This window comes from Camelus bactrianus, chromosome 8 (assembly GCF_048773025.1).
Source record: "Camelus bactrianus isolate YW-2024 breed Bactrian camel chromosome 8, ASM4877302v1, whole genome shotgun sequence".
NCBI classification, from domain to species: domain Eukaryota; kingdom Metazoa; phylum Chordata; class Mammalia; order Artiodactyla; family Camelidae; genus Camelus; species Camelus bactrianus.
This window is the reverse complement of record NC_133546.1, coordinates 2024715-2051883: the sequence shown is the minus strand read 5'-3', so window position 1 is coordinate 2051883 and position 27169 is coordinate 2024715. Positions and strand designations below refer to the sequence as shown.

The window sequence follows — 27169 nt, the reverse complement described above, 5'->3', positions numbered from 1 at the left end:
AGGCGCTCAGCACCCCGCCCGGCGTGTGGGCGAAGGCCGAGGGCGCTGCGCACGAGCGCGGGCACCCCTGAGGGGCACACGCTGCCGAGGAACTCAGCACCCGAGACTATTCAGCACAGAGGCCAGTGGGTTTACGCTGGTGCAGAGAAGTCTAAAGATTTAAGAAGCCTGAAATTTAAGGGGAAACCTCTGTGGCTGCTCCCTTGTTGAACACAGAGCTGCTGCTTCACTGGTGAGTTTTTGTTTTGGCTTGGAATTTAGAGAAGAGTTGACCCCTGCTGTCTTAGCTGCCTTATGCTGTGAAGGTAAAAGAACGCTGTGAAAGTCTGTCATCAAGTCAGACACTGGCTGTTACGCAGACTCCTTGGTCGTGCCGGCGGGGGGGTGGAACGTGGGGAGGACAGACACGAGCTCTTGCTGGGTCTGTCGTGTGCCGGCCATGGCTCTAGAGATGTCACATGTGCTATTTCATGTAATTCTGACCGCGGTCCTGGGAGCAGGTGTGATTCCAGAGTCAGAGAGCCAGCGGCACGCGTCAGTGTGCAGTGCTGAGGGAACAGAGTCCGGGTTTACTCGCCCCGAGTCTGCACTCTTTCTACCTCACAAAGGCATTACGCGGGGTCTTCGAGTCCCCCGTGTCCTGATGACGGCGACTAGCACCTGGGAAAGGACTGCAGAAACGTTTGCAAGGAACCTAGTGAACCACACACACCTTGGAAAGAGCCGTCATCGACAGGAGCCACAAGCGTGGGAAGCAGCGCCCACTCGACAACTCGGCCCCTTGCGCGCGCCGCCTGCTCGGGGCGGGGGGCTGGGGTCTTCACGAGGGCGAGGCACAGCGGGGTGCGCGTCTGTGGAGGGAGGCGGCAGTTGACCTGGGGGCAGGCAGGTGTCCTGGGTCAGGAGAACAGGGCAGGAGCTGGGCCCACAGAGACGGATGGAGAAGACGGAGCCGGCAGACGGGGCTGACGAGATGGGAGGAAGGGCTGGGGAGCCTGGAGCCGGCTCAGCAGGAAGGACAGAGCCGCGTGTGGACCGGCATCGTATGCGGATACACTCCGGGTCTGGTTCGGGAGACTCACCGACGCCGTCATTCATGGGAAGAAGCTCTCGTGATAAAATCGTCTTCCAGTGAAAGTGACAAAAGGGCGGCAACCAGTGTAGTTTCACTGTGTTGTGGGTTAATGTGTTTGTGCCATTTACAAAATACTGTTATTCCGTTAATATGACACTATCAGAGGCATTTGCTGTCATCTCACACTTATATGTCCTCTTATGAAACGTCTTCAGCCTTCTGAGCCCTCACTTACCTGGAGGTCTCCAGTCTAAAAATACCAACCCTCTAAGACAAGCCGAGAAAGAGGAAGCGAACACATGAAGAGGCTGCAGCCAAACAGACACCACAAAGCCCGGAGCCTAACCCTTGTGAGCTTTCTCCCAAGGGAGACCCTCAGGTGCACACTCAGATGTACTGACTCTTATTTTAGCTACAGTTCTGATAAGCAGGCTGTTGGCTTCCCGCCCAGAGCTCATAGAAGCAAAAGGTTTCAGGTGGGAAGGTCACTAGTGGAGTCGGACGCTGGGAGGCACTAGGCAAACATGAGGAAGGGGTGGGATGGGAACACAGCCCCGAGATACAGAGCGTGACGCTGTGCTGCGCTTGGGGCCATGTGACGCAGAAGCAAACAGTGTCGAGGATTTGAAAGACCTCTGCGTGGAACTTGGTGCTTTTCCGCAGAGGAGAAAAGCTAGCATCCACAGTGGTGACCACACAGGGCATCAGAAGCAGGGCTGGACAATGGTGATTTTTACCAGAAGATGCATTTGCACAAAACTTTTATCAAGCATGTCTCAGATTTTTAAATACTTAGCACTGGAAATGATCAGCCTCAGTTGAAAGTTAATTCAGAATTACCATCCCCAAGAACAAGGTGAACTAGACACTGCTGAGTTTCTCTGTGAAGAACCCTCAGCAGCCAGCAGGTCGTTCAGAACTCAGAGCACGTGATGGCCGGGCAGCGTCTTAAATCTAAAGAGGACTCCTTATCAGGGAAGATGGGTATCTGCGAGGTCTATTCCTTTTTACTTTTTACAACTTCTGTTTTGAGGAGTAGAATGAGGAGTTGGATATATGAAAAAAGAGAAGGCTGACTGAAGGAAGGGCAAAGCTGTGAAGGGGGGCAGGCTGAGCAAAACTGAAGGGGAAGTGGTCTGTCCGTGGGCAGAGGCTGTGAGGCGGGGGGTGCAGCCACCCACCCGGGACCAGGGGAGAGCAGCCCAGATGCGGAGCAGGGCTCACCCACAGCTGTGGGCAGGAGTCGTCTAGGACTGGGATCGGGCGAGGCCTCTGCACGCCCTTTGTCAGCCTCCCTCTCCTGATGGCGTTACAAGGACTTCGTCCTCCCCGTGCCCTGCCCCCTACCCCCCGTCACACCACGTGGAATTCTAGGGACAAAGGGATGCTGGGCTGCATGGGCTACGAGTCACGCGCACCTTGCTGAGGTCTTCCAGGCCCTTCCTGCGCACGCATGGTCTCCCGAGTGGCAGCATGGGGATGTGAAGAACCGCAGGATCTCAGGACCCACCCCGGGTCTGCTTGGTCAGAGTCTGCATTTCGGCCCCATGGAGAGGGGATTCTTATGCTCAGGGCATCCGGAAGCCCCTCTCCCAGGTAGAGGAAACCTGGGCCAAAGGGTGGTCAGTGTTGAAGCAGTGGCTGCTGCTGTGTTGTTGCATTTTCAGCAGGGGCCTGTGTCCTTCCCCAACTGCCCTAGAGCTGCTGGGGTGACAGCCAGGAGAGCAGCCTGGGCTGTGGTCACATTGTCACAGCCTCGTCCTTTCTCATTTCTGTAGCACCTTTACGCATCAGCCTGGCTGTTCCCGTCAGACAGAATGAAAATGAAGGCCCTAAATCTGGGTCACTGAGGAATGCAATGAATCACTGGTGGCCTCGGGCCCTTTGCTCAGCTGCACGGCCCCCCCCGCCCCCGCCCCTGCCATGCAGTGAGCACCTTCAGGAACTGGGGCAGTGGTGTCTTCACAGGACCAGGGGGGAGGCTTCAGGCTTTACTTGTGGGTTTATCTAACATCAAAATCACTCGACTGGAGGTCCCCAACATGAAAAGGACGTGTGGCTTTCAGATCTCTTTCTGGCAGATAAACAGACATTTTGGTAAAAATTAATGAAAATGCGATGAAATAAGTCAGTTTCTTTTGGCCTTTTTGTCACTTTTAGCCTTTTCAGAGTCCGTACAGTAGGCTGAAGTGAGTCGCATTTCTCCTTCCCCGTGTTCTGCCAGAGCAGCATGAGAGCCACGGGCTGCCCAACGTCCTCCCTTCAGACGGGAGACGGATGGACGGCTGGACCGGCTGGCCTCCCGGGGGGTCTGCCAGGGACCTCCGTGTCCTCCCCGCTCACGATTTGGTAGAACAGGTGGGAAAGGGGCCTTTCTGTGGTCCTCACTCTGTGACCGAATCCCATCCATCTTGGTAAAATTAACCGTGCCTTCATCAAAGAGTTTTCTGACATGTTTACAGTAAGTCTGAGAAAAGCCAGCTCCACTGGAAGTCAGCTTTAGAGCTACTTAGAGCTGTTTCATTGACCGTAATGACCTCACCACAGTGTCCCAGTCCTGAGAGAGGGGTCGTGTCCAACTGCTCCTTTCACTGTTTCTTTATCTGATTTGAAGCAAAACAGCATGTTCGCTGTTCTGGAAACTGCCAGAAAAACCTGTGAACTTCCTGGTAACCTCAGACAATGGAGACTACCGGGAGACACCTGGGAGCTGGGGGGTGTGGCTCGTCCAGCGGTGAGGGTTAGCGGCGTCTGTAATAGTCACCGCGCTTAGTCCTGGGACTGTCCTTGGCGGCCGATTCATTGCCCAGTGTGCCTCAGTGCTGCACATGGAGAACACAGAGACATAGAAACAAAATTGCGTTCCTTGCATTTCTACCTCCCCAAGCAGCCACCGTTATCGTTTAAACACATTTCTTCCCAGGCTGTGTTCTGGGAAGAACGTAGTCTTGTCGCTTTATGGTTTTGTTACAGCGTCTCATTTTGCTTAGACATTTTGGTAAGAGTAAGACCATTGTTAGAATGCCACGGTCAGGGTTACAACTTTACATGTGGGACCTCAATAAAATTTTGCAAAGGCCCCGCTCTTTTCATGAAGGCAACTCCAAATTTTGAAAACCTTCCTCTCCTCCTTCCACTTCAAAGATACAAGGTGTTAGAAAGAGAGTGAATGTAGGTTCAGCGGCATTCCTTCTTAAAGCAGTAGCATCGGACACCGTCCCAGGGCACCAGCGCGTGCGACTGCGTGGTGGTGCGTCTTCCTTCTGGAGAAGCTGACAGTCAGCGACCAGGAGGCGGAGAATTCCTGACACTCCTGTGTGTCCCCTGGAGGGCATGTGGGAGGCGGACCCTGTGACCCACAGAGGCGCCTTCTCCCGGCTCCTCTCAGACCACCCCCCACCCCAGCTTCCCTGGAGCCTCCCAGAACCCGCAGTCCCCACACCGCCCCGTCCCTCCCTCCCAGCTGCTCTCCCCTCAGCCTCCCAGAACTGCGTTTTTCAGATCAGATTTATTTTCTTGGCTTGACCCCTTTCCTGGGGCGCAGGAGGTGACCATCCCTCTCTCTGAGCACATCTGGGGAAATCAGCGGGAGAAAACACACTCTCTGAATGGGCAGCCTGGTCCTGTCAGGGTCCCCGCTTCCCCCAGGCTGAGGTCACCTCCTTCCTCCTTCACGTCTTCTGACCCAAGCTTTCCTTTCGCTACAGTTGAGAATAAGGCTGTTCCTTCCCCTTGCCGGTCTCCCTCACACACTGCAGGCAGCATCCTCCCCGTGGTCTCCTCTCCCGCCAGGGTCGCCGGCCACCCCTTCCTCTCTCGTGAGCCCTGGTTCCAGGCCCCGTGACCTCCCTAGTCGTGCTCTGGGACACGGTGCCCAGGATGCCCTGACCATGGCCAAGCAGAAGGGGTCTGCACCCCAGTCCTCAGTGCCACCACTGCTGGTAGATGCAGAGGCCAACCTTCCTGTTTGCCCAGGATGGTTCTGATCTTAGCCCTGAAGTCTCCGCATCCTGGGAAACCCCTTGGTCCCTGGCAAGCCCAGATGGTCCCAGTCCTGGCAGTCCCACAAGGAGAAGGGCCGGGAGGTCAGTGCTGGCCGGAAACGCGGACTCCCATCTCTGTGGGTTGAGGGCTGACTCCTGCCACCTCTGTTGGTGGAACCTCATGCCGTAGGTCCTCTTTGAGACAGCAGGAGGGGAGGGAGGGCAGGAGGGGAGGGGAGGGGAGGAGGAGAGAAGCAAGAAGGGCGATGAGGTAAGGGGGAGGGGAGGGGAGGGGGAGGCTGTACTAAACACTGCGGAGCATCTGCACTTTACGTGTCTCTAATCTTCACTTTAATCCTTTACAAATCCCTGACTTTCATCCTGTCAGTGAGGAGACAGACGCTCAGATTAATTTAAAAAATGGCCAACGCGTGGCTGACGCAGCCCTAAAGTCATGTCAAGACTCTGGTTGCACAACAGCTCCGTCTCCTTACACCCTGTGTACATTCAATGAAGCCCATTTCCTTCCCCTTAGATCAGTTTCTACAACTTCTCCATGTAGAGAGATGTTGGAAACTTAGAAACGAGTCTCCAGTTCTGATCTCCCTGTTTCTGTGGAGCTGGAAAACCTGGCATTGTTGCAACTCCTCCCTCCTCTTGCTCCTTCTGATTCTTCGGAACATCTGCCAAGCACCGTCTCTTCTTTACGTCTGTCCCAGGAACGCGCAGACTTTGGGGTTAGACGACACGGCTTTGAGCCTTGGCTCTGCCTGAACTTGAGGAAGTTGCTGTATTTCTGAGTTTCGGTTTGACACCACCAGCACCGTCCAGACTTCTCGTGAGGACTAACGAAACAGGAGGAGGGGAGCAGCAGAGCGCCTGGCTGCGTGCCCTCGGCCCTGCCCTCGGCCCCCGGGCTCTGGGCCACCTGCCTCCCCGGGGTTTCCTCTCCGTGGCAGCTCTGCGAACCTGTCCCCCATCACTCCCGGGTCTTCGCGTCTGTGTTGTCGCCAAGCCCAAGTCCCAGCTCTTTAGGCAGCCTTCCAGACATCCCACTGCGGTCGGGCCCCTCCGCCTGCTCCTGGGCCAGTCCACGTGGCGCTTTCCTGCTGTGCACCTTTGGCCCTCCCCACCCTTGACCCGCCCACCCCTTCCTACCTGGCCAGGCAGCCCAGGGTCACCTCTCCTGGCTGAGCCGCGCCCTCCCTCCCCGCGGAGACCGCACAGAGCTGGCTCTCAGCCTCCTTTCACCTCTTCACGCTCTCGTGCTGTTTCCTTGGTGCCCAACCCCGGACGCCCGGCCACCCGCTGCACTGCCTGGACCGTCCTGTACTGGGGCCTCAGCTTTCCAGCCGTGAAAGTTCCTCAGGCGGGAAATAAATCACACACTTTAAGGTGTCTCTGCACATGGTGCAGAGCACGTGGTAGTAATCTGAATGTTAATTTACAACAGGCAGAGGAGGTTGACGTGCTCCTGGCTCTTCAGGAGAGCAATTCCCAGGCCGGGTGGATCAGGACGTGACAGAGTCCGACCCACGGGCCCAAGGCTCCGGCACGCGTGGGCACGAAGGCTGCCCAACCTGCAGCCTCGGCCAGCTCCCAAACTGGAGCTGTCAGTGTGGCTGGTGATCCCCCTGCGAAAGCCTCCTTTGTCTCCACCGGAGAATTTGCAGACATAATTGGATGAATAGTGTTTCCTTATTTCTATGAGGAGGAAAAGAGATAAAGCCAAACCACACGGCACGGACCTAAGGCGCAGCCGGCGGGGACGGTCTGGTTTTAACCCTCCCTACTTTCTTATTTCCCTTCCAACTTCTAGCCTCTGTTCTAACTGTTGGCTTTCTTGGGGAGGATTTCTTTTTTAAACGAGTACAGTTTTGTTTTGATTTCTGTTGTTTTTAATACATCTTCCTACTGAAGAGGGTGAGAACACAAGAGAACAGCTCCCGTTACCCGTGGCCCGCTGTTGCTCAGCTCCCGACCGCCAGTTGCAGCGGCTTAAGCAGCGGTTCAGCGCCATCCCTGCCGGCCCTGGGCCGGCCGGGCGCAGCCGAGCGGCTGTCAGGAGGGGCCCGTCACGCAGTCGCCGTCAGAGGATGCCGAGGCCCAGCGTCCGAAACCCCAGGCCGTTACTTCCGTACCCTTTTGGCCACAAGTCACCAAGGCCAATCCAGACCCGGAAGGAAAGAGATTTTACTCCCGACACGCGAGCCGTGTGGTCGCTTTGGAGGTAAGGGCGTTGAAGCTGGCATCTCCGAAGACTCGCTACCGCAGGACGGGAGCGTCTCGTTGAGGTGCAAGCAGCACCCCGTCAGCGAGGCTCCTCGGCCAGGTCGTGGCGACCCCCGGGCTGCGGCCGCCCGAGCGCGGCTGGACTGTGCGCCTCAGAAACGCCGAGGGCCACCGCCCAGGGGCCCGCAGGCGGCTGGCGGGTATCCGGCGCAAGGACTGGCTTTCGTTTCTGCTTATTTTATTGACGTCGAGTCGCTTCGCCATGCGGTGTTAATCTCTGGCATGCAGCTCAGTGATTCAGCTACACATACATATATATTCCTGCCCGTATTCTTTTCATTACAGGCTATTACAAGGTACTGAATATAGTTCCCTGTGCTGTACAGCAGGACCTTGCTTTTATCTGTTTTATATGTAGTGGTGTGTGTCGGCAAATCCCAAACTCGCAACTTATCCCTCCCTTTCCCCAGGTGACCGTAAGTTTTCTGGTTTCTATTTGTTATCAGTGAGGACCAAGGTCCACAGAAACGCTGATGGGCATCGGCTTTATCAGCCAGACTCCCACCAGCAGACACTGGTCCTCTGCATGTCATGCATCTTTTGAAATAATCCACAAAGTTGAAAATATATTAAATCCTTGCCATCTCCCAAAGGAACACTCAATATCAATCATGAGGAAGTCAACATGATTGAAAAACTTTCTTCCCGGAATGGCTGCCTAAAATCATTTTAATTTTTATAATTTAAAAATTTATTTATTCACCAGCTACAGACAACTCCTAAGTGCCTGTTTTCCCTTTTAAATTCTTCTTCCTTCTCGGGGGAACTGACTTGTATTCTCTACCGTGTCTGCAAGTCCGAGACCCCTTTTCTTTCTAAGTTTCACGGGACCCTGCCATTGGACGGGCTGCCTCCCCCGCCCGGGGTGAAGCCCGCAGTCGGAGTGAGCGGCCCCGGGAGCTCGGGGCTGCGCGGAAGCATTGCAGCCCGCCCGGCACAGAGCTCACAGCCTGCGACTGTGCTGCTGATTCACCAGACTGTCATTGCACTTGATTCTGAATGAGAATTTCACAGCTACTAGCAGATTTTCACCCTGGAAATTGTTTAGAAGTAAGGCCCGCCTGTACCGCGTACTTCTTGCTTTTTACATGCCTCTCAACATCATGCAAATGAGCAGCGGTGTCTTAAGTTTGAGGGCGATTAAGTGAGGGTGAGATCCCATAGGACCTTGATGGAGAGAGAAGACAAGACAGATCTGAGCTTCCCAAGGGTGACACAGAACTTGGGTTCACTTCGAAGTTCAGAAGGAGTATTGAGGCCAAGGGCATGCGAGGCGCCCCACAGGCCAGCACATCCCACAGAGTGGCAGCCTCGCGTGGGAGGCCCAGGGCTGGAAGCCGTCAGAGGCCACGTCCAAACTCTCAGCTGGTCTCTTTCCCGCCCGGGCCAGCGAGGGCGCAGCTGGGGAGGCGGTCGCTCCTGGGAGGCGGCTCCCCTCCCGCCTCTTTGTGCTCTTCCCACGGGTGCCCCGGCCTGGTGATGAAGCCTGCTGCCCCGGAAGGGAGCAGGGGTGGACCCTCTTGCTCCGTCAGCCTCTCTCCTCAGCTGAACTCGACCCAGTGTTCTTTCTCGGCTCCCGGGCCATGATTAGCGACGGGAGGGTTTGCCTCCCCGCCTTCATGCTGAGGAGCATCCGCGGGGGTGCTGGGGGGCCAGGTGGGAAGGGGGGCTGGGAGCGTCCATGCCTGCGGTGCCCGTGTTCCCAAGCGTTTCTTCCTCTGCGAGGAGCTGGCTGCCGGCAGCAGTCCTTCCAGCAGCTTCCACCGCAGCAGAAAGGAGCTTCCCCCCTTACTCTCCGCCGGAGCAGCCCTCCCGGGTCAGGACGCTGAGGGAAGTCACGTGGAGGGTTCCTTCAAGCAGAGGAGCGGACAGGCACCCTGTGTCCATGGGGGACCCTAAGCTCCATCAAAGAAAAGCAACTCAGGACCTGGACAGGGTGTTATTCAAAAGGGCTGTCGGGAGGGAGGAGGGGAGGGAGGACTGTGGCAGTGGGACCCTGTGCCCGAAGGCCTGCATGCATCTCAAAATCAAGCAGGAAAAAACTTTCCTTTTAGAGCATCGGGGAAGGAAACTCCAGAGGGACACGACCGGTGATGGCCAAGAAAAGGGTCCTGCTGTGCTCAGCCAGTTCCCGAGAGGCTCTGACAAGGCAGCAGTTTCCACGCGTTTTTGCCGCTCAGGCCTGGGGACAGGCGGGTTCAGGGGTCTGTGGGAAGGAGAGACCCCTGACTAACGTTCAGCCAAGACACAGCGGAGGGAGGGCAGGCTGCGGGCGGCGGTGGATGGTGGTCAGCTCAGCGAGAGGAGGAAGCCAGCGGGCTCAGGAGGCGGGAAAGGCTTGCGTTCCATTGATCCATCGTCAGACATCGCTGTGCAATTTCTTCTAAAACTGTTTCCTGAGACTCGAATCACACAACACGCTACATGCTGGTGACCACCTCTATGGTCCCAGAATCCTTCTTGCCTTATTTTTTGCTATTTTTTAAAAACTACTTGCACCTAAAAATGAGCTCCCCGCCCGATCATCAGTTGCTGTCCCTGCTGTCAGTCGCCACATCTAGTGACCAGGCACTCATCAGGTTTGTCACCTGCTGTCTCGTAAAGATCACGTGCCCGGCTTTTCAGGGTCTCCCGTTTTTCTTTTTCTTTTTTAAAATGGAGGTGTAATTGACATGTGACACTGTGGCCATTTCAGGTGTGCAGCAGGATGATTCAGCGTCTGCATGCATTGTGAAATGATCACCACAGCAAGTCTGGTTAACGTCCCTCACTGTGTCGGGGCGCTGGCCTCCCTGCATCACGTGGCTCATCTGGTCTTTACTGTGCTGAGGACGGAGTGTGGGGCGCGGAGGGTGCGCAGCTTTCGGGGTGGGCCCAGGCGGGGGCCCCAGAGGCTGCATCGCTCCCCGCAGTGCTCACCTGGCCTTTCCTCACATTTCCGCGCCTTCCCAGGCAGCCCACAGAGGTCACAGAGCGGGAGACAGAGCACAAACCCTTGCCGCACTGGCACTAGCCACGCACGGCCATTCTTCTCTAGCCCAGTGACCAACTTCACCGCCGGTTCCAGGGAGTCATATGACTGCTTTATCACCTACAGGATATAGATGGTTAACCAGCTGTATTTGGGCAAATAGGCGTTCCTTGTACATAGGAAGTGGTAATTCAGCAATTTGCTTTTGGCTAATTCTGGTTTCTCACTGTTTTTTTCTTAATGACCATTAGAAAGTACATCTTGTTAGGAGAACCACACGGGTGCTGTGCGTGCCTGGGGCGTCGTGAGGGGCGTGAACCGGACAGCTCACTCTGGATCACAGCGTTTCTGAAGGTGAGCTGGCTGAGCCCCCTTCACTCTTTTCAAAACTGTCCTTTCTTCTCTGATGCCCACAAGTAAGGAGTGTGAGGCATGGAACTGGTTTTCTGTTAGGAATTCCAGAACGCTGGCCTAGTGCCTGTGTTTGCACGTAATGCAACACTGTCACTTTCACAAACGCGGTGCCCTTATGGTTTGAGGAAAAGTACTGTGCCTTCAAGAAGCTCACTTTTCCTCTAAATGCACAGTAAGCGACTTCAGTGTAACTGCCTCACACTAGCTTGGGGGATGGTCCGGGCAATGCTGCCTCGTCTGGTGAACATCTGCGGGGCAGCGCTCTGGAGAGGAATGCAGTTCTTCCTTTAGCTAAGTGCACACAAAGAGTTTGAAACAGTAAAACGTAAGCTAAGATGTTTTGGAGGCAATACAAGCAAAGTGACGCAAGCAGTGAAAGGGAGCGAGCGAGCATCTCCAGGAGCTGGAGGTGGGGTGGGCAGAGGTGTGACAGGGGAGTCACTTTAGAGAAAGTGATTGGAAATTGTTATGAGACTCAGGGCAACACAGGAAGAGCTCTGATCGTGGCTGCAAACGCCACAGTGATTATGGAGTTAGTGTCTCGTGACCACAAAAGCACACGGCGACCTTGAAACGAGCGGGCCTGGGAGCCCCTCGGAAGCCTGTGTGGTTGTAGGAAATGGGTCCTGGAGGGCTCAGTAATGTGAAGAAACAAAGGCAAGATCTGAATTAATTAGTCATTAAATCTTGAAATGGTTAGAGATGTGATTTCTATTAACGAAAATATGTAAGTGAGCTTCCAAAGGAGCAAACGGAACCAAAAGAAAAAAGAACAAAAAATACAAACCTATATACACATCACTGGAAAAAACCTTCTGGCTTCTTTCTTAACCACTTTTATTCAAAAGCAGAAGGAAGCCAGCGCAGAGTTTCAGCTCCACTGATGTTCATCTAAAAAAGGATAAAAACAGGACCTGTGGTTCAGATAAATTAAGAGAACATACCTTTAATGCACACCTACCTTTAGCAGTATGTGTGGTTCTGATACCTATAAGAGGTTCTAAAAACGGATGTATTATTTAAGATCTTGTGGGAATGTCACAGTCTGTCTAAGACGTGCTGGAGACAAGGTGAACGGTCTGGTGCGTAAGAGACTCGCAGCCCGAGAGGCACCGCCGTCTTCCTGCCTGTGAAAAGGGTGTAATTCGGCCTCGGAGGGTTTTCCTGAGGTTAAAAGCGATAGCAGACACAACGCAGTGATCTCGGTGCCTGGTCTGTAACTAGAACTTAAAGCAGGCACACCCACCCTTCACAGCAACGTGCACTGCACACGCATGCACGCAGCACACAACACAACATTCATATATGCCCATGCGCACGATGTGACACGTATACATGCACACACGCACACACATGCCTGTGCAGGCTGAACATACAGACACACACGTGCACACCTACGCACAGAAGCTCACTGAGTTCCTGCTCCTTGTCCTACGGGCTGTCGCTGTTTATGAAATAAGCACAGATGTAAAGTCTTCTGCTTGAGCTGTAACCAAATGCTAAACTTGGTATTAAACGTGTTTAAATCAACATTTTAGCACAGGTCTCCTTACTGATGGAGTATCAGTATTACCATATTGTTAATATTATTAAACTATTCTTATTATAGAAACAAAATATTAGTAATGTTTTCCCCACATTTAATTTTCTTGGGTAGAGGCTGCCCTTCCCTTGGCCAAATGGACGAACAATCCAAGGAGGTGGGGGAGCTGCCCCTTCTGCTCCCAGCCCCTCCCCACCTCTCGTCTCCTGGGCCCTTACTTCCCTCTTGCTGCCTCCCCCTCCTGGGCCCCGCAGACAGCAGACCGGTCATTTTCCCTGAGAGTCTGTCCTCGGCCCACTGGTACCAGCTAAGACGCTTGTTGCTCGTGACCTAAACTGTGTCCTGCATGGCCCTGGCCCTGGCCCTCTGCGTGTGACCAGAGGACTTCCAAAGCCCTCAGAGTCCAGCGGAGGGGACTCTGTGCAGTGGGGCCCCAGGGGGCGGCCGCTGGTGGATTCAAGGGCGGCTGGGTGGGGGGAGGGACCCCCACCTGGCGTTCTATCTTAAACCGCGTGGCGTGGTCACGACCCTCGCCTCCGGCCCACTGGGCCTCTTCTGACGTTCAGGACGTGCGTGACTAGGCGTTCTTTTCATTTTGAATGACGTCATCAGTCAGCTGTTAGTTTCTGAGATGTCTTGCATGCTGTGCCGAGTGACGACGTGCTAGGGTGCCGCATTAGGTGGCGGCAGGGAGAATGCGCACGGACATTTTAAACACTATGTTAAAATGTGGCTCTGATTAAGTAACAGCAAGTTTCCTTGAAGTAACACTTTCTTTCCATGTGTGGTAACTAAGTCTTTGAAACGTGACCATGGAAAGGCAGAGGCCATCCCTGCAGGGACATACCTTGCGCCGGGGGCTCTCAGCACATTGACTTTTCATTTAAAAGGTTATCTATTTTTATGGTTTCAGACCTTAAATGCCAAAGTCATATGAAGGGTGAACTTATCACTATGTGCTTCTCAAAGAGGAAGAATCGTCATTCAAAGACTCCTTTTCTGATGACAGACGATTTCTAAGGGTGTCCAAGAGGAGAAGAGAGTCGGTCAGGACTTGGCTCAAGGCCTGCCGAGTCTCTGTCTCACGCAATTTCTGAGTGGTGGATGCACTCCTAGCTGGAGACTGACTTGCTGCCTGAAGACGGGGGGGTCCCTTGGCCTGCCTCGGTGGCACCCCACACACCCACCACAGGGGCAGGAGAGAGGCTGTGAGCTCGAGTGGGGGTGGAGGGGTGCCCGGCACGCACGCTCGTCTGAATGAGGGAAGGAAGGGCTGTCTCCTCTAGGTCAGCTTTCCCCAGGTGTTCCCCACAGAAGGGAGACTCACGGCTCTGCGAGTGAAGAGGCTGGGAAGCGCTGGGTGCTCAAAGGGCCACTGACCATGAGCTGTGACACACGCATCCAAGGGAGGCTGCGGGTGGGGGCGTTTCCCCAAATCACTCAGCCCCGCGCGCCCTCTCCCCACCACCCCCCTCCCCTCCGGGAGCTCACTGTCAGCGGCTGCTCTAGCCCAGTGAAGCCACAGCTCCACATGGATATGCCTCCAGTAACACGGAGGTGGTGGGAAGAGGGCACCTCAACGATCGCAGCAGACATCTGGAGGTCTCTAGACCTGACCTGACCCCAGACCTCACTAATGATCCCAAAGACGCAGGCAAGCAGTCAGCCCAGAGAGGAGAGGCCCCCCTTTTCCGGAGGAACCCCGAAGCACTGGGCTTACTGAAAAGGGTTTTGGCTGCAGATCACTGTGAAGTGTTGTGGGCGGTCCACGAGAAAACAGTTTTCTCAGGGCTCCCAGCTTTACCCACTCGCCGCGCTGTTAGAAGCTGCCTTTTCCCCATGCTCCACTCCCTCCCGTGGACTGTGGTCCATCGGCCCACAGGCTCCAGGTGCACCTGCGGGGAGACATCCAGGCATGCAGGTATGGTCTGCGTCAAAGCGCTTCTGGTAGGGACCCCATGAGTGAATGGGGTGAGCGTGTTTCCAAGGAGACTGGCAGGGTGGGTCCTGCCCCATGGGGCCCCCAGCTGGAAGGGATAGCCACACCCCCTTAACCCTTTCCTCCCCAGTGAGCTCACCTCCAGAGACTGATTCAGCAGGGCCCACCCACCTGACACCCACCTCGTGTCCGCAACCACTCACCACTGTGCTTGGCAGAGAGCGAGCTGCCCCTAAGGCAGCTTGGTCCCTTCCTGCTAAACACGCCAAGTGTTCCTCCCAGTGTGAGGTCAAGTCCTGCTCACACAGCCGCCACTCACCACACACGTTCTTGCCCTTTGCGGGAGGTGACAGCCTCGGAAGCCGGTGACGGCCTTGTGCCTGCCTGGCCCTCCGTCTTCCCAGGCTGGGCAGCTCCAGCCCAGATGCCCCATGGTCCCTCCTAGCCACCACGGCCGCTTGGCTCAGCTGCTTCCAGCCAGGATTATTTTTTTTCCTTTGCTCAGCTCAAAATTATTGTGTAAACCTGACCAGTGCAGACCTGATGAAAGGACCCCTTATCTCCTTCTAGACCTTGTGATAACTTGGCCTAAAAATTAAACAGCAATTAATTTTGACAGGCCACACTCTCATTTCGTACGGTATTATTTTCACTTTGATTGCTGCTGTAACAAGCTCCCACACATTTGGTGGCTTTCACTGCCCAGACTTAGCATCTTACAGACCTGTAGGTCAGAAGTCTGACACGGGGCTCAGCAGGCTGACACCGAGGTGCTGGCAGGGCTGTGTTCCTTCTGGAGGTTCTAAGGGAGGACCTGTTTCCTTCCTCAGTCGCGTTGCTGCCAGAATCTAGCTCTTCGTGGTTGTGGGACTGAGATCCCATCTCCATGCTGGCTGTCAGCTGAGGCCACCCACATTGCTTGGGTTGGGGCCCCTCCTTCCGTCTTCAAAGGCAGCAAGGCTGGGCCGCGTCCCTCTCAGGCTTCAAATCTCCTCTTCCTCTGTCTCAGCTGGGAGAGTCTCCACTTTTGAGGACCATGAAAACGTCGGGCTTGCCTGGATAATGCGAGATCACCCCCCCACCTCAGGGTCCCCACCCTGCACCCCACCTGCAGAGTTCCCTTTGCCGCGTAGTCACGCGCACACGTGTTCTGGGGATCAGCATGTGGACGTCTCTGGTGCCGTGATTGTGTCCGGCCACAAGCATGAGGTTCCCTGCCCACCAGCACTGCGCCTCTGTCAGTCAGTACGAGAGTGACATGTGACTGACACGGGAGACAAGATCACATGAAAGTAAGTTCATGGTTAGACGGTTAGATGGTGGTGGATTCACACACCTCATAGTGAACCTACAATCAGATAGAACTGGAAATTTCCAGTGGTGCTACGCTGTCACGTTGTACCTGCGTGGCTGACCACTCAAATCTAAGTGTAGGATCTTTCTGTACCGGGGGGGGGAGGGAGGCAATTAGGTTTATCTTATTTCTTAACGGCGGTACTGGGGAGCCCAAGGCCTCGCGTCGGCTAAGAGCACGCCCTACCTCGGGGCTGCGCCCGCCGCCCCCTGCGTGTAGCCTCTTTCATTTCCCTACTGAACTTCACCGTGTATTTGACCCATTGTTTGAGTGTCCAGAGACTTTGCTCATTGTCTCTGTCATCCAACATAATAATTATATTTTCAGGCTTATCGCCATCTTCAGGCCTGGTGGTCTTGCCTCCTCTATTTTTGTCCCTAAAATAGATAAAAAAAATAATGGGCAGCACGTGACTGAGGCCGGAGACCAGCCTGAGGCCAGTGAGGGTCTCTGCTGGGCGCCTGGGCTGGTGCCCCGTGGGCGGTCACCCCGCACGAGCAAGCCATCTCACTGCACCCCCACCCGGAGCCCCTTCCACACCTTGATGTTTATGATCTCCAGATGTGATCACGGGTCTCAGTGTCCACAGTGCCTCTGGGATGTGCAGCCCAGTGACCAGCACACCAAGGTCAAGAGTGTGGCCAGCCCACTCCGGCTGGTGCTCACCGCCTCCAGCCCCGGGCTCTCCGGTTACTCTGTCAGAACGCACGCCAGCATCCTGCCTAGAATCGACACGTGAGGGCCCACCTCAGCCTGGGGGCTTATCTTCTATCCCACGTGAACTTTGAGGGCCCTTCAGTCTGCTCTCTGGGGCACCCAGGCACTCACTGGGGCCGAGCGTCCTACTAAGCGACCTGTTTGGTGCAAGCCCACATGGGCCCACGATGCCCCAGGGACTTGAAGGGTTAAGACATCCTGGAAAGGGCTAACACTCTAGCACATGGTGACTGTGAGTCACCAAGACTGCAACCATCAGCACGTCCCTCATGGGGCCATGTACTAGGAAGATGGCTCTTCATGCAAAACCGAATTGAATGAAACATTGCTTCTGCGTGTATCCTATGATTTCCCCTTCGAGACCCTGAACTCTTCCTCCAAAGGACAACCTAGAACAGTTTGTCCTACAGATTCTCTTAATTCCAACTAGCTTTGTAGGTGTATTTGTACCCTAATCTGTTTGAGAAACAATGGCATAGAAACTCTTTTAATTCCAAACCAAAGAAAATTGCATTTTAAGAATCAGTTGCAATCAGTGAGTTTCATATGTGACTGAATGACTTCAAAATACAATCTGGCATGAATGGTGGTGGTAGGGAGTATGTGTGAGAAAGAAAAGGAGCCTTAAAACCGAGCTGGAGCCGGACTCCATCTCAAGTGGCTGCATGGTGGTTGGTCTGTCGGTTCACCCAGAGATGGACGAGAGCCCGGCTGCGCTCGCCTGTGTCTCCTGAGCCGTCAGACGAGAGCCCTGGGAAGGCAGCATGGAAGTGCCTATTGAAAACGTTTTAATGTTTCTTAGCATCACAATTTCCATGACAGAAAGTCCACAGATTGTTTCTCCAAAGGGCTGACTGTTGAGACTCAAGATTTGAGGTAATTTACTTGAGCAAAAAATAAAAAAAAGACTCTCTGCATGTGTGGTGGCACAGATGCCAATCTGTCACCGACACCGTTTCCTTCGAACAGCTCACATGATTTGTGTGATGAGGGTGGTGGTCTGGGGCAGGCTGTCCCAGTTACCGTGAGTGCCTGGGACACGTGTGAACCCGCCGGCAGTCTTTCTGAGAGCTCTGATTCTCAACCACAGCAGCACTAAATGTGTCCTCATCCAGATCTGCACGCTGTTTATACCCAATAAGTATGTAACACTGTCCCGAAAGGACACAGAATGGACAAATGTGGCTTACTGCGACTTATTCTGCCGTTCTAAGCAGCAATAAGAGCCAATCAAAGGGAATTAAAACAAGGTCTCATGAATAGAAATAATGCAGACAGAACTTCTTCCATCTCTGCTTGGAATGCCCTCCCAGCGTGGCCTGAACACCTGGTTCCCGGCAGGCGGCAGCCCTGCCCGCCTGCCCACATTCACTCCAAAGCCTTTTCGGGCTGTCACCAAGCGTTAACCCCTTGTTCTTCTGCACATCCCACTAGGGCTGCTGGTTTTGCACAGTTTTCTCAGCATGGTTTCCCAGCTTCTTGAAGCTGGAGCTTATGTTCGATTCATCTTTGCATCTTCAGCGCCTCTCCACAATAGACATCGCTTAAACATTTGTCAGACTGAATTAAACGTGAATTCAGAAAACACTGCATATCACAGGTGGTTTAAAAGCATTTTCCCTCCGTAAGGGTCCAGCTGGGCCCCTGATGCAGGGCATCCCTCACTGCTTGGTGACTGTGACTGCCAGTCCCACCACGATCCACCCCCTCTGCACGGTATGTGTGCCTGGCCGCCCACCACCCCAGCCGCATCTCTCCCAGGGACCCGTCAGTGCCCCCAGGTCTGGCGTTTGTCTGGCCTCTCGGTACCTGCACAGCTCCGTTCTGCACCGCCCTCGTGTCTTCCGCTCCTGCTGCTGCCCCCAGCCCCTCCCTGAGCACCTATACCCCGCTCCTCCCCTCAGTCTGTCCCTTTTCCTCCTTCTGGGGTCATCTCAAGTCCTTCCTCCCCACAAACCCTTCAAAACCTGCTCATTCCTCAGTGGAGACCTGTCAACTGCACCAACACATTTTTGTGGGACTGTGTGTGGTGATTTTTATTAGCTTTTTGAGGCACAATTTCCAACCATACATGCCACCAGTTTGAAGTGCATGATTCAAGGGGTTTTGCCAACAGTCACCGTCCCAATAAGGAGCACCTCCACCCCCACAGGAAGGTCCTCCAGCCCCGTTCCCGCCCCTGTCATCCTCCCATCCTCCACCCGCAGCAATGACCTGGTTTCTGCCACCATTGTTTTGACTTTCCTAGAATTTCATATAAATGGAACACTGCAGGACCTGGTCTTATATGTTTGAATTCTTTACCCAGAAAAACGCTCCTGAGATTCAGGCACGTGGAGCAGGTGCAGGCAGCCCCCTTCGCCGGCAGACCGCGCTCCAGCCTAGGGACGCAGTGCAGTTTGCCTATCTGTTCACCTGCTGGTGGACACTGGGGTTCTTCCTAGTTTGGGGCTGTTAAGAAAAAACTTCTGGGTACAAGTCTTTCATTTTCGTTCTCTTGGGTGAGCACGCAGGGGTCGGCTGTGGTTCACGCGGTAAGCATGTGTTTTTAACTCGTAAGGGACGGTGCACTGTTCTCTCAGCGCGCCGTCTCTGAGTTTGCCTTCCCACCGCCGCAAACGGCGACAAGGCCAGTGGCTCCACGTCTTCCTCCACACTCTTGTCCGCCCTTGTGATTTCAGCCAGTCTGGTGAGCATAAGAAACGATTTCTTATTGCAGGTTTCACTTGCATTTTCCCAATAATTAATGACATTTGGTGTCTTTTCTGAGGCTTATTTGTCATCTGTGTATTTCCTTTGGTGAATCGACTTAAACATCTTTGCTTGCTTCTTAGTGAGTTGTTTGTCTTCTTGACGTTGAGTTGTAAGAGTTCTTTGAATATTCTGGATACAATCCATGATCAGATACAAATTTACATTCTTTTTCCTACTCAGTGGTCTTTTTCATTTTTGCAGTATCTTCATTTCAGAAGAGCAGAAGTTTTAAAATCTGATCAATGACAATTTATCAATGTTATCATGGTTCATGCCTTGTGCAATTTATATAAGAAATCTCTCTTTCCCAAGGGCACAAAGATTTTTCCCCTGTGTTTTCTTCTAGACATTTTATGCTTTAGCTTCCACATACGGAATATGACCTATGTGGAATTATTCATTGACTGTTGTATGAGTTAAGGGATAAGGATCAACCTTTTATACACGAGTGTCCAGTACTCTGGAACCGTTTACTGAAAAGACTCCCTTTTCCCACTGAATTACGTTGGCACTTCAGTTAAAATTGGTCTCCATTCTGTTCCATGACTTATGCCTCGACCCTCTTGCTAATACCACACTGTCATAGTTACTGTAGCTTCGCAGTAAGTCCTGAAGTCAGGTGTTGTGAGTCCTGCAATCTTGTCCTCTTCTTCAAAGTTGTTTTTGACTATTCTAAATCCCTTGAATTTCTTACAAAAAAAGAAATTAGATTTACTGCGTCATTTTCTCCAAAAACCCTTGCCGCAGTTTTGGTTTGGCTCATGCTGTGTCTGTAGCTCAGTATGGAGAGAAGTGACATTTTGACCACACTGATGGTTAGCCCTGAGCGTAGTGTGTCTCTCCATTAACGCAGATCACTTCATCCTCTCAGCATGTTTCATAGTTTTCAGCATATGTCCACCTTTTGGTGGATGCAGTCGTGTAAGTATTTCATTTCATGTTTTCTGACGCTATTGTAATTTTTTCTCAGTTTCAATTTCCAAACGTTGCTGGGCTGCAGCCCCACAGCTGAGTCATGTGTGCCAGCGAGTGTCCGAGCTGGTGTTCATCCCAGTCAGTGTGTTCTTAACTTTCCATACTGTGCATTGCATCTCTAGAGTCGTTCTTTAGGCCTTTCTATCTTTTTCCTCACCTTCCTCGCCGTGCTGCGCCTTCCTCTACCTTCCTGGACGTAAGAAGTGTATTTATAGTAGCTGCTGGAGTGTCTTCTTCTGCTAATTCTCTCATCTTTGAGCATTCTTCTTCGTTCCTTGTGTAGATTCTGGGCCACACTTTCTTGTTTCTTTGCATGTCTGTGCCTTGATTAGTCCGAGCTACTACTTCAGGTTACCGCAGACTGAGTGGCCTGAAGTGCGCGCCTCTGTTTCTCACAGTTCTAGGGGTTGGGAAGCCCGCGCCAAGGCCCCAGCAGGCCCTGGCCTGACGAGGGCCCCCTCATGGTTCGCCTCCCTCCGCTGCGTCCTCGTGGGCGGGGCCTAGAGGGAGGGGAGGCCGCTCGCCCCCAGCCTCTCCTTCTGAGGGCGCCGGTCCGTCCTGAGGCGGGAGCCGCCGCCCCGGGCCCTCGTGCTGGGGGGGGGGGGCAGGCCTCGGCCACGAGTTTCCGGGAGACGTAGACGTTTAATACGTGGTGGTCTAGAGGTCTGTGTGTGGACGCCTGACATTATGAATTTCACGCTGTTGAAGGCTGACTTTGGTTGTATGTCTGTAGATGATCTGGGGCTTTGCTCTGGACCGTCGTTGGCTGGCGGGAGGCAGAGGGCCCGCTGCAGACTTGCTCGCGCTCTGCCACGCGGCCCCGCGCAGCGCTCAGTCGGGCTAATTTGGCCCCGTCACCCCCGGGCGGGCCCTCCTGAGGGAGCGGCTGCGCTGGGGCCGGGCCGGTTGGTCGTGGCTGCTGCCCTGTCTGTGGAGGTAGCTCCTTCTGGCCTGCGAGGGCTCCGAGGCCCTGGCCCCTCCCCTCGGCGCTCCCTTCCCCGTTCCTGCGCTGCTTCCTCTCAAGGACACCTCTCTGCAGCTCTCGCCTCGCTGCCGGCAGCGTCCCGCTCTCTCGTACCTTGCAAATCACAGCCGCCCGGCCTCGCCGTCGCCTCAGCTCAGCAAGAGGGCCGTTCTCTGGGCCGCCTTCCTGCTCTGCATTTGGGAATTGCCTCCAGTGAGAGCTGGGGGCTCTGCCCAGGGCCATAAGCCCCGATGCCCGCCGCCAGTGTCGGAAACCCGTCACCTGGCGTGCTCACGGGCTGTGCAGGTTGCTGACGGGGCTAGGGTGCGTCGGGCGCAGCTAATCCACCGCGGCTGGGAGCGCAAGCCTCGGGTCACGTCTTGACTGACGCGTTTAATCAGATACTCAGATTGCTCTGTTTCTATCCTGGAAGGCTTCCGCCACACGGAGGCTCTGTGCTATGCTGCTTCTGTGTGCTCTATTGTGTTCGGTTGGAATCCCAGCCCTGCAGGCAGTTACAAAAGTGCAGAGGGGAGCCAGGCTCCCCTCCAGTCCTGGGTGCAGAGCAGCGCTGAGCAGTGGCGAAGACTCAGTCCCCAGGCGTCAGGGAAGGAGTGGTTGAGACCACCCGTCCTGGGACCGCGTGACGACAGCGGGGGAGTCAAGCGGGGCAAGAAGTATGCTCAGCGACGCCTTCGGGGCGAGCTTTGTGTGGTACCGGATTCCTCCCCAGCTGTGGGGTATCCATGTTGAGCCGGCGGTGAGGACGGACGGGGCACAGCTTGGTGGTTCCTGGGGCATGTTTCGCCTTCTCTGTGCGTCTGGGGCCCTCGTTTCTGCTGTTCCTCCCTTGCCTTGACCTTGCTTGGCCACAAGGCAAGGGGGTAGGTGGAAGGAAGAAGTGATGTGCATTTTACATGAGGACCAGAATTCTAGGCCAGGGATTTTGTCGGGGTGGAGGCTGGAAAATAGAGCGCAATGATGACCACCACCAAGCGAGGAGGGAGGCGTGGGTGTGAGAAAAGCCAGGATGTCTTCCTTCCTGTCAGTTTGTTTCAAGCAATAGGTTTCAGAGCCCTTCCTGCTGAGACTCCAGCTCCATCCTTTAACTCGTCTTCTGGTGAGTTTCTTGAGCCTGGACCCCTGCGTCATCCACTCTTGGTGTTCTCAGTGCATCACATGCTCCATGAAGGTTGTTTGGTGACAGTTAAGCTGACCCAGCCGAGTTGGTCACACCATTTCACAAACACGCATGCTCCATATTCCTTTCCAGCCAGAGTGGTCACCTGCAGGTCACTATATCTGCCATCCCTCTGCCTGGTCTCCAAGGACCCCGCGAGGGCCTGTCCGCAGAGCCTTCCCTGACCGTGCCAGCCCTCCCCTTCCTTCTCGAACTCTGGTTTCTGAGGGTGATGATGTGTTTGTCCTGGCAGATCAGTGGTTGTTAGCTGCAGTGCACACTGGACACACCTGTGGCTCCTAAGGAGGATTCTGTATATGTATATATGTATCTCCAATAGATATGCATTTTATAAAACATTTAATATTATACATAATATTTTCAGGCTAGGACTATAAATTACAGGTACCCTAGACAACACCTACATGCTGTAAGTTTTGTTCGATGGCATCTTGTTGAATGTAATTAAACTGAATTTTGCAAGAAGAAGAATTTGTGCAGGCCGAATCTGTGGTCTTGCTAATGTCACCCTTCTTTACCTGCAGGCCAGGGAGCAGTAAATCGCGGCTGTGGACCCCACATCTGCTCAGCCCGCTCCCTTGTGCAGCTGTCTGGTGGCTTTTGAGCGATGCTGGCAGATCTGAGTGCTTGTGACAGAGACTATGAGCCCTACAGATCCTAAAACATTTACCGTCTGGCCTTTCACAGAGAGAGGCCGCCGACACCTGTGCTACATGAGCATTTATGTAGGACAGCGTGCTGTGCGCTCCGTGTGGGAGTGGGACGGCTCCCCGAGACTCGTGGCTGCACTGTGTTCTGCTTCTTTCCTCCTTAGCCTCTTCTCTCGCTCTCTCTGCCGTGAGCCAGAGGGGTGAACATTCACGAACCTTCCATGCCAAGCCCCTGCTCTCTGTGCAGACCAAGCCCCACAATGAAAGCCGTGAGCATCTTCTTAAATTTGGGCTGGGAGTATAATTCTGGTCAGTTATGGCTACTTGAAAACGATGCTGCAGCTAACTGTGTCTTTGTTCACCTTCCAGGAGCCAATGAATTCCACCAGCATCTACGATTCAAACGAGGATTATTTTGGGTTGGTGAATAGTTCGGACTATACACTGGATGATGATAGCTTTCTCTGCTCCTTGCAGGAGGTCAGAAAGTTCTCTGGGCTGTTTGTGCCACTCGCTTACTCCTTGATATGTGTCTTTGGCCTCCTGGGCAATATTTTGGTGGTGGTCACCTTTGCTTTTTATAAGAAAGCCAAGTCCATGACGGACGTTTATCTCCTGAACATGGCCATCGCGGACATACTATTTGTCCTTACTCTCCCGTTCTGGGCGGTCAACCATGCTACCGGCGAGTGGGTCTTCAGCAACGCCGTGTGCAAACTGACTCGGGGCATCTACGCCGTCAACTTCAACTGCGGGATGCTCCTCCTGACCTGCATCAGCCTGGACCGCTACATCGCCATCGTGCAGGCCACCAGGGCTTTCAGGCTCCGGTCCAGAGCGCTAGCCCACCGCAGAGCGATCTGCCTCGTCGTGTGGGCGGTGTCCGTCCTCATCTCCAGCCCGACGTTCACGTTCACCCAGAAGTACAGGCTGCAGGGCGGCGAGGTGTGCGAGCCCAGGTACCACGCCGTCTCGGAGCCCGTCAGGTGGAAGCTGCTGGTGCTGGGCCTTCAGCTCCTCTTCGGCTTCTTCATCCCCCTGCTGTTTATGGTGTTTTGCTACATGTTTATTGTCAAGACCTTGGTTCAGGCTCAGAATTCCAAACGGCACAAAGCCATCCGCGTGATCGTCGCGGTGGTCCTGGTGTTCCTGGCTTGCCAGATCCCGCACAACATGGTGCTTCTGGTGACTGCCGTCAACCTGGGGAGGACGGGCCGCTCCTGTGGCAGCGAGAAGGTGATGGGCTACGTCAAGAACGTCACCGAAGTGCTGGCGTTCCTGCACTGCTGCCTCAACCCCGTGCTCTACGCCTTCATCGGCCAGAAGTTCAGAAGCTACTTCCTGAAGATCATGAAGGACCTGTGGTGCGTGCGGAGAAAGCAGAAGTCGCCGGGCTTCTCGTGCTCCCGGCTGCACTCGGAAACCTTCACCTCGCGGCAGAACAGCGAGACCGTGGACAACGACAACCAGTCCTCCTTCACCATGTGACGCCCCCCGAGCCTGGCGCGGACAGGCCGCCGGACGACACGGGAGCACGCGGGGCAGGGGCAGCTAAGCACGAGCGAGCCGGGGCCCTTCCTGCAGGACCGGGGCTGCCCGTGCTCTGGGTGCCGGCGGGCTCCCGTGTGCGCCGTCCCCCGGGTCCACTCGGCCAGGCCAGGGAGGCTCTGGGACCCCGGGGGACCTGCCAGCTGGTGTTCCGCAAAGCAGGATTTGGGAAATGCTGGGTTAAAATGAATTGCTTACAAGTGTGAAACCTTTCAAAAGTACGCATGCAGCAGTCCCAGACCACAAGGTCTTCTGGTCATTGCCAAAAATCACATGGCTTTAAAAAAACAAAAACTGGAAAAAAAAAACCCCCAAAACCAGATAAAAGCCCTCACATGACTCATCTGAGTCAAATTGTTAAACATGTTTCCCATCGCAATGGTTCCTGCCGGTCAGCGGAAGCGGCAAAGCGGGCCGGCTTGAGTTTTACCTCCCTGCCTTGTGATGCACTCGACCGGCGGGCGACGGCAGAAAGGCAGAAGAGGAACAAGCTTGATGACAGAAGAGGTGACTGTGTAAGGGCGAGTGACAGCTGTCACGGTGGACAGGGCAGCGGATAAACTTTCCCTGAGAAAGTTTTCTGTAATTGGTCATTTTCCTCTAAAAATCCCGTGAAGATGGATGCATACAGCATACAGAAGGGGCTTAATAAAAACAGCATTTGTTCAACAAAACATAATGAAATTGGAGTTTATAGTGCAGCTTAAAATGTTAGGCATTTAAAACTTAAAAAAATAGAATACTTAAAAAAAAAAAGGACAAAGAATTTTACCGAGACAATGATGAGAACCCTTTTGTTCACTTCCACCCTGGAGTTGAGGAAGGACGCATTGCTGGGCCGGGGCAGTGTCTGGCCACCTGTCTGGCCACCGCGAGCCTCAGGTCAGCGGGCGGGGCTCGCATCACCTCGGCTTCTGCTGCAGTAAAGCAGTTTTTGCCTAACGCCTGGGGCTAACTATGGAAGCAGATGTCAACAGTTCTTCAACTTCGTTGAAAGTTCATAAAACTCAAGTTTTGAAAGTGCTTTGTAAACATATGAACCTAAGTGGAAAAGTATCGGCTCATACTACAAAAATGCAAATTAGACAGACGCTGCCGTGTTTAATCCTGACAGACGTGTTACTTGATGCTCCCTCCTGTCCTTGTGAGCATCAACTCCATCTCTGTACGAAATTCAACATGATCTCTTAAGATTCAAAGTCTGTATTTTTTAAAACACGTTTTGGCTTTTGTGAAACAAAACTTCCGTGCGCGGAGGAGGAGCCTTCATCCAGGCTCAGTGTTCTGACCGGGAGACCGTGGTTTTCAAGGGGCCCCACGCCCTTCAAATCTGTTAGTGTTTGACTCCAGAAGTCCAAGGCGGCGGCGCTCAGGCGCTTCTTTCGGTGTGACCAGCGCACTGACGCCACCTGCGGAAGCGTTTCTCCACCAGCACGGACACGTCTCGCTGATCTGGTGCAGCTGAAAACCAGCTCTTCTGTATCTAAATCTCCAGATGAGTGCAGCTTGCTTCTTTATGCAAAAACCCTTTTAAAATTTCAGCCATAAGGAATAAAGATGTTCCTAAAATGGAGTGTGTGCTTTATTTCATTAAATGATATCATTCTCCCTCGCTGCCTGGGGTGTGTCACATCAGGGGCGTGGGCACTGCTTGCTGCTGCAGTGGCTGGCACCCAGGGACCAGCGCTGCTGGGGCCTCTGCTCCTGTGTTCAGCGACTCCGGACTGCCCTTCTCCTCGCCAATTTTCCGTATTTTCTCTCACTGTCGGGCTCTGGCTGGACCTTCAGCGTGTGCCTTCAGTCTTTCCTCTAACTCTGCGAATGTTGTTCTGCTGCATTTAGAGAACCAGCTCTCTGCACTTGTCAGAACTGTGTGTTCATAGGGACAGTGAGTTAGTGCCTGCCAGTTTGTTATTAATAAATCGGCCATATCCACCTGCATATATTTATTGCATCTGCTCGTGCGTGTGTGTTTATGTATAATCGCATCTGTGCACTGACCAGAAGACGGTTTTTCTTGGTTCCTGTTACAAAGTAGTTGGGATGGTCCCCATCAGCTATTTCTGGATAACTGAGGTTTTACTTAAGTAAATCTCAACAAAGGTGAAAATTCAGGCACTGAACTATTATCTTGCAAGTCGCAGGTTGATTTGCTTCTGAGGACAGACAGGCCAGCTTTTCAGCGAGGCCAGGAAAGTGCAATGTTTCAAGATCCTTTTAAGATTTTCAATAGTGCGTGCGAATTCTAGGCATCTGGACGCATCAGGACAGAGTCTGGTCTAAGTGAATACAGCGTGCACGCCTACCGTGTACCGGCGTAGTGGCTTGGGAGGACCGCAGTGACAGCCTGGCAGACCAGGCTGCTCAAGCGACACAGACTGGTTTCTCACAGTCTGCGACCCAGGCGGGGGCAGGGCTGGCTGCTCCCGAGGTCTGTCTCCTTGGCCTGCACTTGGCCGTCTTCTCCCTGTGTCCCCACATGGCCGTCCCCTGTGTGTGTCTGTGTCCTGATTGCCCTTCTTGCAGGGACACCAGTCCCATGGGATTAGGGCCGCCCCTAATGCTGTCATTTTGCCCTGGTCACCTCTCTAGGCCCTCTCTCCAAATACAGTCACCTTCTAAGAAGAGGGGTCAGAGCTCCCACATGTGAATTCGAGGGCACAAGTCCCCCTCGCCCAGAACAGCCAGTTTTCTGAAGGCAGAGAAGCTTTCACGTTCTCGTTAGTTTCAAACGTGTGCGACTTCACTCCCAGGGAGGGTCATCCTTTGTAATAAGCTGAGTTCCAGGT

At 53.9% G+C, this 27169-nt stretch overlaps 1 protein-coding gene across 4 annotated transcripts; it reads left to right on the top strand.

Annotated features, from left to right (window-relative positions):
• On the top strand, positions 1–25953 carry CCR6 (C-C motif chemokine receptor 6). Of its 4 annotated transcripts, XM_074368004.1 has the most exons (3): positions 2–232; positions 10573–10675; positions 23202–25953. In XM_074368004.1, exon 3 carries the CDS (start codon positions 23208–23210, stop codon positions 24318–24320), a length of 1113 nt encoding a protein of 370 aa, XP_074224105.1. In that variant the 5' UTR covers positions 2–232; positions 10573–10675; positions 23202–23207; the 3' UTR covers positions 24321–25953. The 4 variants fall into 4 exon arrangements, with proteins under 4 accessions (XP_045362440.1, XP_074224105.1, XP_045362433.1 ...); XM_045506484.2 differs by lacking the exon at positions 10573–10675 and having other exon boundaries at positions 1–232; XM_045506477.2 differs by lacking the exon at positions 2–232 and having other exon boundaries at positions 10046–10675.
• The last annotated feature ends 1216 nt before the right edge of the window (positions 25954–27169 follow it).

What these genes read in the sequence shown, in the direction of transcription:
- CCR6 (XM_045506477.2), top strand. Translation starts at nt 10,562, where the DNA reads ATGACCATTAGAAAGTACATCTTGTTAGGAGAACCACACGGGTGCTGT. An exon ending in GGATCACAGCGTTTCTGAAG is followed by an intron (nt 10,676 to 23,201) that starts GTGAGCTGGCTG and finishes TTCACCTTCCAG; the next exon opens with GAGCCAATGAATTCCACCAG.